At 38.5% G+C, this 14,139-nt stretch overlaps 1 protein-coding gene across 2 annotated transcripts in view; it reads right to left on the reverse strand.

Moving 5' to 3' along the window:
• Positions 1–673: 673 nt before the first annotated feature.
• WAPL (WAPL cohesin release factor) overlaps positions 674–14,139 on the reverse strand; it is an 80,020-nt gene continuing 66,554 nt past the window's right edge. For both annotated transcript variants that reach the window (XM_019716127.3, XM_019716128.3), the window contains exons 12-19: positions 13,876–13,952; positions 12,754–12,929; positions 12,272–12,387; positions 11,729–11,893; positions 9,550–9,757; positions 7,113–7,201; positions 3,317–3,412; positions 674–3,017 (exon numbers count right to left, since the gene is read on the reverse strand). In XM_019716127.3, the coding sequence (XP_019571686.2) occupies positions 2,952–3,017; positions 3,317–3,412; positions 7,113–7,201; positions 9,550–9,757; positions 11,729–11,893; positions 12,272–12,387; positions 12,754–12,929; positions 13,876–13,952 (993 nt within the window). In that variant the 3' untranslated portion in view covers positions 674–2,951. The remainder of the gene's footprint in view (positions 3,018–3,316; positions 3,413–7,112; positions 7,202–9,549; positions 9,758–11,728; positions 11,894–12,271; positions 12,388–12,753; positions 12,930–13,875; positions 13,953–14,139) is intronic.

The following is a 14,139-nucleotide window of genomic DNA, read 5'->3' on the forward strand; positions in this document are numbered from 1 at the left end:
CCAAGTTTGGAACACTAATGTTTTGCAGGCACTGCCTTTCATTTTCACAACCCCGAGGTAAGTATATACACTATTCCCATCTTCTACTTGAGTAACAGGGTTCACAGAGTTCAGGAATTTGATCAGTCAATAAAATAAACATCAGCACTAATGTTCAAAATCTATGAGTAATTCAGGTCTTTCTATATCCATAGCCTGCACTCTAAAACATGGTTATACACTGTAAGAGGGAAGAAAGAGTAAATGGGAACTCTCAGGAGAGGTCCTTCATTGTAGTTTTGTGGTTACATGTAGTGAGGAGAGCTTGAAGAATCCACTTTGGGTAAATGCGGGAAACGTCAAGACTGACAAGAAACTGAAAAAACTCAAAAGCAACTGTAAAAATTCAAAAGCAGAGGCCTTGAGTCATATTCAGAGGCAAAAAGACTAAAGCAACTTAATAAACACACCAAGGACCTAACTACACAACCAGAAAACCTGAGTTAGAGAGTTGACATTATATTCAGATGAGTACTATTAAAAACATGGAGACATATATAACATTTAACATAAATTATTTTTATGTGAATGTTGAAAGTGTGAAATTCACATTGCTTCCCATTAGTCGGCTATGTCAAGTTCACGAGATGTCTTCCTCCAACAGTTGAAACAGATTTATGTTAAAGACAACATGTGTATTGAAAGTAGCAATTTTATTTGAGTTAAAATTATTTACAAAAACCCAAAGACATACTTCATGAAACTGGTACAAACTATTTTTTTTCCTGCCGTTGGCTTTTGCTCCAAAGATCACAGCTGAGAAATACTGTATAAAATAAAGATTGGATTCAGAAAAGTACTCTACTGTTCTAATTTCCAATGGGTAGTATTTACAGAACTATTTACAATGGAAAAAAAGGTTACTTTAAAACTTTAATTTGTAAGTCAGCCTCAAGTACCCTAAAATGCAGAGTTCTCTGAGGGTTAAAAACACACAAATGCACTGCAGTTGGTGAGGTGATTTCTCCCCCACCACCCCCCACCAAAACCTGCATCTCTATCAGTGCTTGACAATTAGTTATTATTTAAATAACAAAACAAAAAACTGTTAAACACTGAGGTAAATCAATTCTCAAATGATTACCAGTGTAACAGAAAAATGTAGTTCGCCCTGATTGTTCTTATCCAAATGTTTTATAATATTTCTTACCACCTGCCCAAGTCAGTTTTACCAAACATCTGTTCCTTTTCCTAAATCCAATGATTAATAAATATCAATGTATTTTAAAATAAACAAAATATATCTAATTCAATTTTATGTATTTCATTTACTGATATGCTTTTAAAATAGCTTGCTAAGCTAGCTTTTATACTCAGGGCCAATACAACCTCAATCTTTCCCAAGTTACACTGGCATACTATGCTCTCAAAAGGTGATGGGTAGGGTCAGGGTGGGTAGGGGAAGAAGAAAACAATTTGCCTGGAACCAGTTACTTCCTTATAGATTTCCCAACAATCTGCATTATCAAAAATAGGAAGACATTAAAAGGCAGCCACTGCATTAAAAAACATTACAGCTGGCACTGATACAAGAGCCCCGATTTGTCACTTTATACAAGGAAATAACAAAGTCTGAATGAGTAAAAATTAGACTTTTAGCTATTTTCCCCAGTACACACCAAACTAATATTTTTATGGCTTCAAGTTTTACAAATCCAATGAAGAAACATGATATAACTACCTGGAAGGTATTTAAAAGTATTAATGAAATCGATCTCTGGAAAGCCTGTATTCAGGCCCAATCAATTGAAGAAGAAAAAAATGTATAACCAGTGGTTTGAACAATAACACAAGAAAAATTCGCAATGTTGTGAAATTACACATATAAAATGTTTTGTGTGTTCCATGACTGTTTTCCAAACAACACACTACTCTATGAACTAAGGATCTGAATGAAAAAATGGATCTTTTCTACACCAGCAATTTAAGGCTTTGCGTTTATGCATTTGATCCTGTCACTCTTTAGAAGAATATACACGTTATCTGGAAACATGAATTCCACATTGGTGTTTTAGCTTCCTTATATTTATTGTACTGAGCATTAGAAAATATATCTAGAGTCCTCCCTCAAAACTTAATAGTGTTTCAAGAGCATCCCCTAGTATTAAGCGTAAACTACCCTGGGTTTGTCTATTTTGCTTCATCCTTTAGCGGGTACATCGTCTTATATAATAGTCCCTCTAACAGTTATTTGTTTTCTTGCACCTATAGCTATGATGCATTATGGTATCATAATGAACATGGTCATGGTGGTGGTCTGAAAAGTGAAAAATAGTTCGACAACCCAAATCAAATCAAGAATAAAAAAATATGCTATTAATCCCTTGTGTCTTTGGATTCCATCTAATTTTAAACATAGACAGTAGTTCAGGGAACAACAACAAAAAAAATTCACAAAATTATTAAAAGCTTTATTTACGATTGGAATCATTCAACAAAAAAGCAAAAGCAAATGAGCCTGAAAAAGGAACTAAGCTGTTGTCTAGAATGTCCTCAGAACATTCAATACCTCAGTAGCTAAGCTGCCTTTGCACCTGGCTGGCATGACAACAGTGGCTCAACATACACAGCAGTTGCACTAACAGCAGCACAAATTTCCCCCTTAAAACTTGCCCAGAATAAAGCAAGAACACAGGGGGAGAGGATAAACTCTGCCAAAGAAAGTGTATTTAAATACTGCATGGAATTAACAGCCTGAACCTTTTCCCTCATTTTTGATAGTTGCAGATTGATGTAGTAACTGTCATTTAGCAAATGCAGAATGCATGACGAAGAAATCAGGAGGCCTTAAAAATCCAAATGTGAATGATACTGATGACGTTCTGGGTGTATCTTCAAGGACTTCTTTCATGACTTTTCTCTGTCTGAGAAGAGCTCCACATTACCGAGCACCTGAAGCAAAGGGAAAGCAGCTAGCAGTGTTCCAAGTACTCGATCACTCGAGAGATAGATTTCTGGCCTGTGGTTCCAACAGCACACTGGAGGGGGGAAGGAGAGGTAACAGTTAATAACTTACAAATTTTTAAAAAGTTTTAGATCAAAGCTTAAATTCTTTAGCTTTACTAAACTGAACACTATGAATCAAAACACGGAGATTACATTGGGGCTTTGACAAGAGTTATCAATTTATTTGGCCATAGTAACAATTATCTTCGAAACAGCACAGTTACTAGGAGAACCCCTTTTCCATTCCCACTCACTATGGCCATAGTCTTACTTCTACTGTCAGTATGGATATTTAAAAAAAAAAACAGAAGCCGCGATAGAAGCTACTTACAGTAAGATTCATGAAGCTCAGGAATTTTTTGAGCATCTCTGTCATTATTGAAAAGTCCCCTTCTGGCAGATACTCCCGCACGGTGGTCACATTGATCTGAGGAAACAGATATAAGAAATACTGATCACGTGGCAGAAAATGCGAGCCTGCACCTTGCACTGTGTTGCTGGCTTTGGCCCATGTCCTGTTTCAAACCTCTACAAGATCCTTCTTGATTAATATGCAAGCAATTTCCTTTCTACACTCTTCAGCTCTGCTCGCGTGTGTCCCCATTCCCTACCCTATCCTATCCAGAGAAAGGAAAAAAGTAAAGCTCACAAAGGCTACAAAAAAAACATGTGTACATGCTTACTTTTGTAAATGCCCAGAAAAATGCCTCAAGTAATAAATGTGCTGCGCTGTGTGTGTGTGTGTGTTTGGGGGGTGTTGGGAGAGGAGGGGAAAGAATGCAGACTTAAAATGTTACACCTCAGAATGCTTAATGGAATAAAAAGAAAAAGATCAAAGAAAATTCTTCATGTTCAACAGGTGAATTCAACTAACTATGTAGGCTAGGAATTAACTAGACCTTTCCAAAGGCTTTCCAAAGGTAATTAATCTAGACTATCTACAAGGAGAATGTCAGCACGCCAGGAAAGGTGTTTCCCTTCATTGTTAACAAGAAACAGCCAAACTACAAACTAGTCTGTTGTTACAAGAAAAATATATGACCTGCTTTAAAAACTTTTCTATTTCAGTATGTTTTAAAATGCTTTACAGGTTCATAAAGAACGAAAGGAAAAGCTCCTCTAAGAAGGTTCCATATAAACAGAACCTGTAGTAAAAAAGAACAGAAGATATGTTGGGGCCCGGGGGGGTGCCAAGGTAGGCATGCCTCCGACTTGAGTTTTGTTGATGGGGCAGGAAAGGAGAGGCTACATTACTCTCTTTTAGGAAATTTGCCACCAGTTCCCTCTCTCCCTCTTTTTTTCAAAAGGAAGAGTACTTTCAAAATTATAAACAAGCAAAATAATGGTACAAATAGATTCAGAAAAGATCTAATAAAAACGTTGCTAAAGTAGCCATGCGCTAAGGTATGCGACATCAATGACTATATTCTAAGTGAACCTCCCCACCAAAAGCCACACTTTGGGACCCGGAGTGAAAACATACTCCTACTGGGTAATGGATCTTAAAGAGATTTTAGAAAATGTTTAAAAAGTATAGTGAAGTGGAGAATATAAGGGGAATGGCTATGGTAACTTCAGAGTTAAAGGAAAGCTTTAGAATGTCTTTAATCAATTTCCAGGGAAGCGGTATGACAGTACAGTGGTGGCAAGAGTCGTGAAGTAGGTACAAGAAGAAACAGTGTGAAACAGCATGGCCCGTTAGGGAAATTGAGAGAAAGTACTCAGGGGTATGACAGATTTAGGAACTGCAGAAGCCGTTTTAAGTTTGGGGTCTTGCAGCAGTAAACAAAAGTCATCACCATCATTCCCTAAGTGATGGTGAGCCGAGGAAGCCTGGTAAGAGAAGAGTTATGTGATCTGATGTGCTCTGACGGAAGACAGCTATGGTGGCAGTGTGCACAATTGCAGGATTGGGGAGCCAAGAGCGCAGGAAGGACAGGAAGACCAGCAAGGACACTGACCACTGCACGCACAGGTGCTCGGTGGGCAAGGGAAAATGACACCATGACTCGTGGGCTTCCTAAGCATTTACTATACACACCACCTGCTTTCTCGTCTCCCACTTACACATGGGGCAAACGAACTGCCTTCACATTTGGTAGTATCAGCTAGCTTTTGGGGGTTAATCATAATGATCCCCAAGGCAACAAAGACACCAGGGCTCTATGAATTCACAATTTTCCCCATAAAACAGAGACCATATCTCTATCTCTTTTTTGGTTTTTGTTTTTTTTTTTAAAGATTTTATTGGGGAAGGGGAACAGGACTTTATTGGGGAACAGTGTGTACTTCCAGGCCTTTTTTCCAAGTCAAGTTGTTGTCCTTTCCATCTTAGTTGTGGAGGGCACAGCTCAGCTCCAGGTCCAGTTGCCGTTTCTAGTTGCAGGGGGCCTAGCCCACCATCCCTTGAGGGAGTTGAACCAGCAACCTTGTGGTTGAGGACGCGCTCCAACCCACTGAGCCATCCGGGAGCTCAGCGGCAGCTCAGCTCAAGGTGCCGTGTTCAATCTTAGTTGCAGGGGGGGCTGCCCACCACCCCTGTGGGACTCAAGGAGCTGAACCAGCAACCTTGTGGTTGAGAGCCCACTGGCCCATGTGGGAATCGAACCGGCAGCCTTCGGAGTTAGGAGCGTGGAGCTCCAACCACCTGAGCCACGGGGCCGGCCCGAGACCACATCTCTTGATAGAGCTAAGATATAAATGAATAGCAATTTATTAACATGGGAAAGATGCTCCAAGATAAACCACTTGCGGTAATAAAACAAGTTCATTTCAAGAACCATTATTTAAGAAAGAACATGAATGAAACTCAGGAGCACAAATCAGAATACTCTCAAATCTTTAAACAGTGCGCCCATTGTTTTTTGGGATGCCGAGGGAAGACCTGCCTCTTCCCTTTGCCGGATGTGTTTCTCATTTGCCCTTAGAAATCTCTCGGTTTTAATAAGGCAAAGGGCTGAGCTGAAGAGATTCCCAGAGAGGGAATAAAGATCTTGTGGGGCCCAGAGCTGTGATGGGCATGTTGCTCTTGATCCTGAAAGCAGCAATGGCAGCAAGGGTGACAATGAAGTGTGTGTGCTTAGATGGGGGCTTCACCACAATGTAAACACGGACGAGATGGACGAGAAAGAATCAGAGAAGTACACAGCACAAATGGATACAGAAAAAAGAAAGCAATACAAAAACTCCACAGCAAAAATGAAGACGTGTGGGTGGGTGGACAGAGGCACAGCATGAGTGCCTCTCCTTGTAAAGCCTTTCATATTATTGTGCTCTTTTCTTCCAATTCTCTAGCTTCAGAAAAGAGAAGCCAACCTTTCCACTGCCTCCTGAATGCCCTTGAAACTAAGGACAAAAAAATGTCCCTTTCTTTTTAAAAATTCGCTCTTCTACTGGACCTTTCCCTTAAAAAAAAAAATCCACGTCCCCAGTTTTAAAGCAGACTGTCCCAAAAGCCAGAACTGTCCACTTCTGTACTAACAGACCAATTATCTGGACACTCATACTTCTTGTAGTTAAATCTCAATGATCTAAATCTCACAGAGTAACCCCCTTTTCTTGGCCAGTGAGTAGTTCAAACCAAAGCATGTGAGCTGATGCTGGCCAAGATGAGGGAAGTCTACTTGGTGTAGTGGATGTGGAGGGGTCCGAGGACAAAAAGAACATTGCTCTTAAAAAGAAATATACCGGAAGAGGCCGCCTTCTTCTGCTGGACATTATTTAACAAGATGAGCCACGCAGCTAGAGCCAGCACGGGGTACGAGCAGAGCTGGCAGGACAAGACACCATGCAGAGGACAGCAGCTTCAAGACAGAAATTAGCGGAGTCCCTGATGTCACTGAGGCGACACTTGTCCATCTTAAGCCAGCGGAACACAGATTTTATATTATGCTTTCCTTTACTTCACCCAAAGGCACGTGAATCGATTCGTCACCCACTAGTCAAGAACTGTCTCATTAACCCTAACATACTCTCACTTTGGAATGTACCTTTAAAAAGTTCACCAAATTATTTGAAAGTTTATAACATGGCAGGAAAAAATAAAGTAACAAATAAGTTAATTAGATAATGGTATCAAGGTGTCACATGGAATCTTTTTAAGACACACACACCGAGCCACTACTTACTGGACTCTCCTGGCAGAGGCAGCCGAGGAGCAGCGCTGTGTACGAGGCCACGATGCAATCCTCCATGTGTTTGCCAGCGTGCTGAAGGGCTGCGGGCATTCAAACAAAACATGTTCACAGCACATCCAATGATAAAACCCAACTCCGTTCATTATCTTTTCTATAAAACTGTTCAACATTGATAAATGGTGCTAGGAAAATGGGCTATCCATACAAATTAACAAAAATAACTCAAGTGGAAGATGAACCTTGATATAACAGTTAAAACCATAAAACTCTTAGAAGAAAACATAGACTAAATCTTTGTGACCTTGGGTTAGGAAATCATTTCTCAGATACAACACCAAAACCACAAGTGGCAAAAAAAATAAAGTGGACTTCATCAAATTTAAAACTTTTGTGTTTCAAAAGATACCATCAAGAAAGTGCAACGACAACCCTCAGAATGTAACTGCAAATCATATACCTGATCAAGGTCAGGTATCTATAGAATACATAAAGAATTTGTACAACAAAAAGACAACCCAATTTAAAATATGGGAATTTGAATGGATATTTCTCCAAAGAAGATATGTAAATGAGCACTAAGCATGTGAAAAGATGCTCAACATCATTTATTCATTAGGGAACTGCAAATCAAGTGACATATACCTTCACAAGAGACAAATAACTGTAAGATACAGATAAACTGGAAATCTTGTATGTTGCTGGTAGGAATGTAAAATAATGCAGCCACTTTGGAAAACAATTTGGCAGTTCCTTAAAATGTTAAACAGAGTTAACAAACAATCCAGCAATTCCACACTTGGGTACATACCCAAAAGAACTGAAAATGTATTCACACGATAACCTGTACAGGAGATGTTCACAGCAGCATTATTCATAACAACCAAAGGTAGACACAAACCCAAATGCCCATCAATTGATGATTAAACAAAACGTAGTATACACATACAGTAGAATATAATTTGGCTATAAAAAATGAATTAAGTACTGACACATGGACGAACACTGAAAACATTAGGCTAAGTGAAAGAAGCCACTCACAGTGGTACCACACATTGTATTATTCCACTTATATGAAAGTTCAGAATAGGCAAATCCAGAGACAGAAGCAGACTAGTAGATTCCAGTAGCTAGGGGAGGGGAGAACAGGGGGTGATGGCTGCTCATGGGTATGGGGTTTCTTTTGGGGGTCAAAATGTTCTGAAGTTAGACCGTGGTGATGATAGCACAACCTTGTGAATATACTGAAAACTACTTTAATAGGGTGAATTTATCTTGTTATGGGACAGAATTGTATCCACCTGCCTCCTAATTCATATGCTGAGCTACTAACCCCCAGTATATCAGGATATGACTGCACTTGGAGATAGGGTATTTAATTAAAATGGTAGCTAATTTAAATGAGGTCGTTAGGGTGGGCCCTAATCTAATCTGACCTGCTGCCCTCATAAGAAGAGATTAGAACAAAGACACACAGAGAGGGAACACCATGTAAAGACACAGAGAGATGGTAGTCATCTATAAGCCAAAAAGAAAGACTTCAGAAGACACCATCCCTGAAGACATCTTGATTTTGGACTTACAGCCTCCAGAACTGTGAGGAAATAAATTTTGTTGTTTAAGCCACTCAGTCTACGGACTTTGTTATGGCAGCCTTCACAAGCTAATACTTATCCCAAATAAAGCTATCAAAAAAGACTGCTAAGCAACCAAAAATATCATGCCAAAGGAAACATCAAAACTTAGTAAATGAGAAAATGAAAGCGACTTCTTAAAATATGAGAATGACACTAGATCTAGGGAGCAGCGGGCATAAGAGAGGGGAGACGCAGAATCAAACACTGTTGGCGCTTGCTCCCTAGCTGGGGGAAGCTAAACATGGTACTTAAATGTCATGACTTGAATGACATGAAGTTGGAAATGGCTAGTGTGCAGAACTTGCATAAATAGTAGATCAAGTATCACAGTTCCTGACAACAGAAGATAATGTTTGATTAGTGAAGACATCACCATCAGTGTATTCCTCACTGTGTTTGCCACCGACTACGTACCATTTGAGAACCATTACTGTAATTTATGACAATAGATCTCAGTTTATAAAGTGAAGCTGATAAAAGAATCTCAAAACTGTGAAAATCTTTAGGGATCATACTGTTCAGCCAGTTCTCTTTACAGATGAATAAAGAACGGCTGGCTGGGGAAGGCAAGGCAGACCTTTCCCACGCCGTACACAGGCCTTCCTCACAGCCAGGAAGCCAGCAAAGAACTCCTACAAGCACTGAAATGTCAAAGCTCGTCCGCACCGAACTACAGAGGCCATAAAATAATAGTTTCAATAAAAGGTGACGACAACACACGAATTAAAAGTACATTCTGGAGAAAAAATAAGCCATTATTTTCTATGTGAATACACCAGTCAAAATAAATATACCTTTATTGAGGTCAAGTTCTTCATCATCTTCTTCCTTCTTCTGCTTCTCTTCCGTCCCGTCGGTCTTTTCGGTTGACACCCACTGTATTTCTCCACTTGTTTCTTGCCACTCTCCACTCTTGTCATGCTGAGTGGTGGGAGCATCTTTGATCAGCTCATCTGTTTTACTTTCTGCCAACTGGGCTGCTCGCTCTCGCTCAAGGAATAGCTGATACAAATTATTTTTGAAGATCATTAAAGAGAGCTCACCAACCAACATGTATGTACCCAAATATAAGGTTCTGTTTGCTTTTAAACATCACTAAGCCTAGAAAACATACTGTCTGATAGAAACGTTAAGTATCAATAAAAGCCCTTGCTCTAACATCTTTGTCTACATCCTCGTGAAGGCCAAAACAAAAGTACAAGTAAATGCTGTGGGAATTTAATCAATAAATTAAGTGCGTCTACTAATGATGCAGGCATTCTGTTTCTAAGAATGAAAATCTCAACGCTTTCCTGCCATTTGGATAATACTGACAGGAAATTCACACAAAAAATACAAACTTGATTTAAAGAAATATTTTTTAAACCTAAGCAAGACTGGATAAATTCACTGAAAGGAAGAAAGGACACCGAATAAAACTACATACATTGGGTAAAAGCAACATGGCTTCTTTAAAAGAAATTTAAAGAGATAAACAAGAACCAGTAAAAGTAAAAATCAAAAGGTCTCAGAGAAAGATCCAGAACTGGATCACAACTAATATTATTAAAAATGGAAGTACAATTGTCAATGGAAGAACACACTGAAAACTCTAAGTCAAAAGGGAATACACTAACCTCTTTTGCTCGACTTACTTTATTTTCCCTGTGCTGGTACAGTGCTGAACATACAGAAAGCATTTAATATACTGATGATTTGGGAAAAACCCCAAGTTACTAAAGACAACTTGCTGAAAATCAAATGTCAAGCAGATGTCAAAGATTTGCTTAGTATATAGAAGAGTGGTATGTAAAATTTAATATGCTCAAGACAATAAAATTTAAGTTTTATATAAAGCAGTATTTCGTGAAATTGGTAGGATCCCTAGGGGGTCCCCAAGTTCCTTTCAGGGAGTCTGTGAAGTTACAATTGCATTCATAATGATATTAAGAGGTCAACTGACTTCTTTCATTCTCTTATGACTAGAGTTTTTCAGTATCTACATGCCATTCAATTATATTATTGCTCTAATGGCTAATGGAATGAGTGCCCATGTTTTACAATTTTCTGTTTTGATTTCCAATTCACTAAATATGGAAAGACAGAGCACACATAAACCAAGGTTCTCTGGAATCCTCAATAATTTTTAAGAGTATAAAGAAGTTTTGAGACCAAAATGTTTGAAAACAAGAATGATGGGCTCCAAGTTATGATTCAGGAAAATATCAAGTTGTTGTGGATTACTTTTTGAAGACACAAGTTCAAGCATTATCAGTTTCAAAAAGGCCAAAATGATTATGACGTTAGCAAAGTATTCCAAAACAACAAAAAGGATGGTTTATTATCACTTTGTAACATATGCAAACTGTCATTTAAGGAAACGACAAAGGCAGCTAAGAACCTAAGAGACTGGCAAAAAATAAAAACTGTAATGCCCAACACTGTCAAGACACAAGAATTCACATACAGTTTTTTTGGGGAAGTTTTATAAATGGCAGGGAGAGGGAACGTGTATTTAGTGACTGGGGTGGGGTGAGTTGAGGACAACAGCGGTTTTTAATGTACATATTCTGGTAATTCCTAACCCAGGAAATCACTCTATAGACATACTTTGAAAAGTAAGGGCCGATATTTAGCTGCACGCAGTCCTGGGCACAGATCACACAGCAAATAAATGCAGGAGGACTTAAGCTAGATGGGATGGGGCTGGAGCTTGATTCCTAATTTGTTATTAAAAATCTGTTTTTGATTCATAAACAAATATGCCTTGTTTCTGCTTGTCGCTAACAATGCCTAAGGAGTGATCACAGCAGTTGAAGACAGTCAGCAGAGCAAAGCAAGGGTATTCATTCTAACCCAGTGTACCCGTCACGCACCTGGTGAGAGTGGGAGTGGGGAAGGGGCAGGGCAGGGAGAGAGAAGGTACAACTGATAGAGAAACTGGCCAGATGCAACACACTGAAGGTGTTCAGTGTGCTGTAAGTTGCTGCTTACCTGCACTAAAGCCTGAACAGCATGAACTTGTCCAGCAATCCTTAAACTATCATCTCCTTCTCCACTACAGAAGGAAGAATCAAAAGAACACGCTGTTTCCATGTTGACAAGACAGTGCCGATTCCGAGCACTATACTCTACTAGATTTATCAGAAGACCTAAGCCCTACAAAAATTAAAACATGCATATTACCACAGGTGAGAATTAAAAGCAAATGAACACACTATATATAACTTTTATTGGCAGCTAGAAACCTATTCAGTGTTCTACCATCTACAAAATGGTTAAAAACCAGTAGGTAAGATAAAGGTCTTCCCAAAAATAGTTTCACCACTTTTTTAAAATCACCACTATTGGTTCTCATATTTTTTATTTTTACACAGGGCCCTTCATGGCTCTGGTTTGTATAATAAGAGGTATGTTCATCAGGAATCTATTGAACCCATAATATACCAAACAATTGGTTCTTACTCCAAAACTAAGACGAAGTTTTTATCACCTTAATAAATCAAGTGCTCATTTCTGAAACCGTCACTGACTTACCAGCACTCGAATGTCAAATCTCTGCTCCTGAGGTAGGTACTTTGGAACCTGAAGCACACAGTTCATCGCTGTGCCAATCAAGCCATCTTGTTCTCCTGTTTTGGTGCTGCCCCACTCTGACACAGGAAATGAAAAGCATGTGAACATTGTTACTCATTTTTCTTTATGACATTAACAACTGATATTTATAAACACTGCTATATTAAGAGTTAGAAATCTATAGCTGTTTCTTTACTGAAATATATTGTTGACTGTAGTATTTCCAAGCCAAGCTACCATACTTGTTCTAAAAATATCAACTTCTAAAAAGCAGTTAAATGTATACCTGAATAAGTGAATTACAAGTACGGCAATTAAAAAAGAACACCATGTCAAGAGAAAAGAACACCATGTCAAGAGAAAAGAACAAAGGGAGTAACTTGTTTTTCCATGCACTATACACGCAGCCTTCAATGAGACTGTCTATAGAGAACATGCTTTACCATTGTCGTTGGTTAAATTGAGCAGCACCCCGATGACGGCCCTCATGCAGTCTTCCACTGCTTTGCCCACGTGGTTAGTTACATTCTGCTGAGGTGGAGGCTTACTGTCAGGTAAGCATATGCTATTCTCAGCACGATTATACTGCTGAATCAATTCTTCACAATGCTGTAATGCTCTTAAGATAAAACAAAATGTAATTATTATGCTAAATAAGAATTTCTACTTAGTTGGGCCTTAATGTTTTAAATCTGTCATAAATGCTGCCAAATTATTTCTTTTCTATTCCCAAAGTTCTAATGTATTAACTATTCAATCATGTACTAAGTATGCCTGATATCACACTAGCGGTTAAATTTTGTTTTGAGAAAACTTGGTAATTCAAATTTTTCTAGGCAAAGTTAAAATTATAAACTCCGTACAGAAAGTTATACCTATCTATAATTGTTCCCCACTTTACCAGTCTCTCCAATACAACAGACTTACCACAACCCCTCTCCAAACAAGGCAAAATTTTTAAGAGCTAACTAACACTGGACACTTCTGAATTTCATGTAGATGTTTTTCATTCAGAATACATGCTCTTAAAAAGGTAGAGTATTATTTATATTAATATTACATAATAAATAACTGTGTATAGATGGGTATTAAATATTTCATGAACATTAGAGCAAACCATACAGCAAATGACATGAGGTCATTTGGCTGACATGTCTCCTGGCAGGCACACAAGTTATCAGCTGCATCCAAGGATTCTCAAGATTAAAAATGTATTTTATATATAGATATTATTTAATATACATTGTTAAAATGTTACACAAAATTTAAAATAACATGCATATTCTTTTTATTGAGACCGCCACCTTAGGTAAGCAGATATAATTATTAACCCCCCTCTGAAGAACTTGCAGCAAGTAAGTGACGTGCCCAGGGTGCAGGGCTCAAGTTATGAAGCTGGGTCCACACTCAGCCATCTGGCTCCAGAATCTGTACCCCTAACTTTTGTACTATACTGTGCTGCTTCTGTTTCACAGAACTCAACAGACGAAGGTGATACAATCATATTTCCTTACGGTCAATCCAAATGCATTAAATAAAAAGCACAATATTTCAGAAAAACTTACTTAGCTGATGAAACAATGAGTTGTGAATCTTTATATGCTATCAAGTAGCTTTGATTCTCTGGATTATGCACTGTTACCTGAAAGGAAAAAATCTGAAATGATTGTGGCAAACCACAGCTTTCAGTCATTCACATACAATATACACTATGCCTGGTGCTGTAAAAGACATAAAAGATGAGGAAGATTCAGCCCTTGTCATCTAAGGGAATAACAACCCACATGTTCCAGGTTTAAAATAATAGAGCCATTGCTTTATTACAAAAT

This window comes from Rhinolophus sinicus, chromosome 15 (assembly GCF_057876585.1).
Source record: "Rhinolophus sinicus isolate RSI-liver-muscle chromosome 15, RSI-T2T, whole genome shotgun sequence".
Classification (NCBI taxonomy): domain Eukaryota; kingdom Metazoa; phylum Chordata; class Mammalia; order Chiroptera; family Rhinolophidae; genus Rhinolophus; species Rhinolophus sinicus.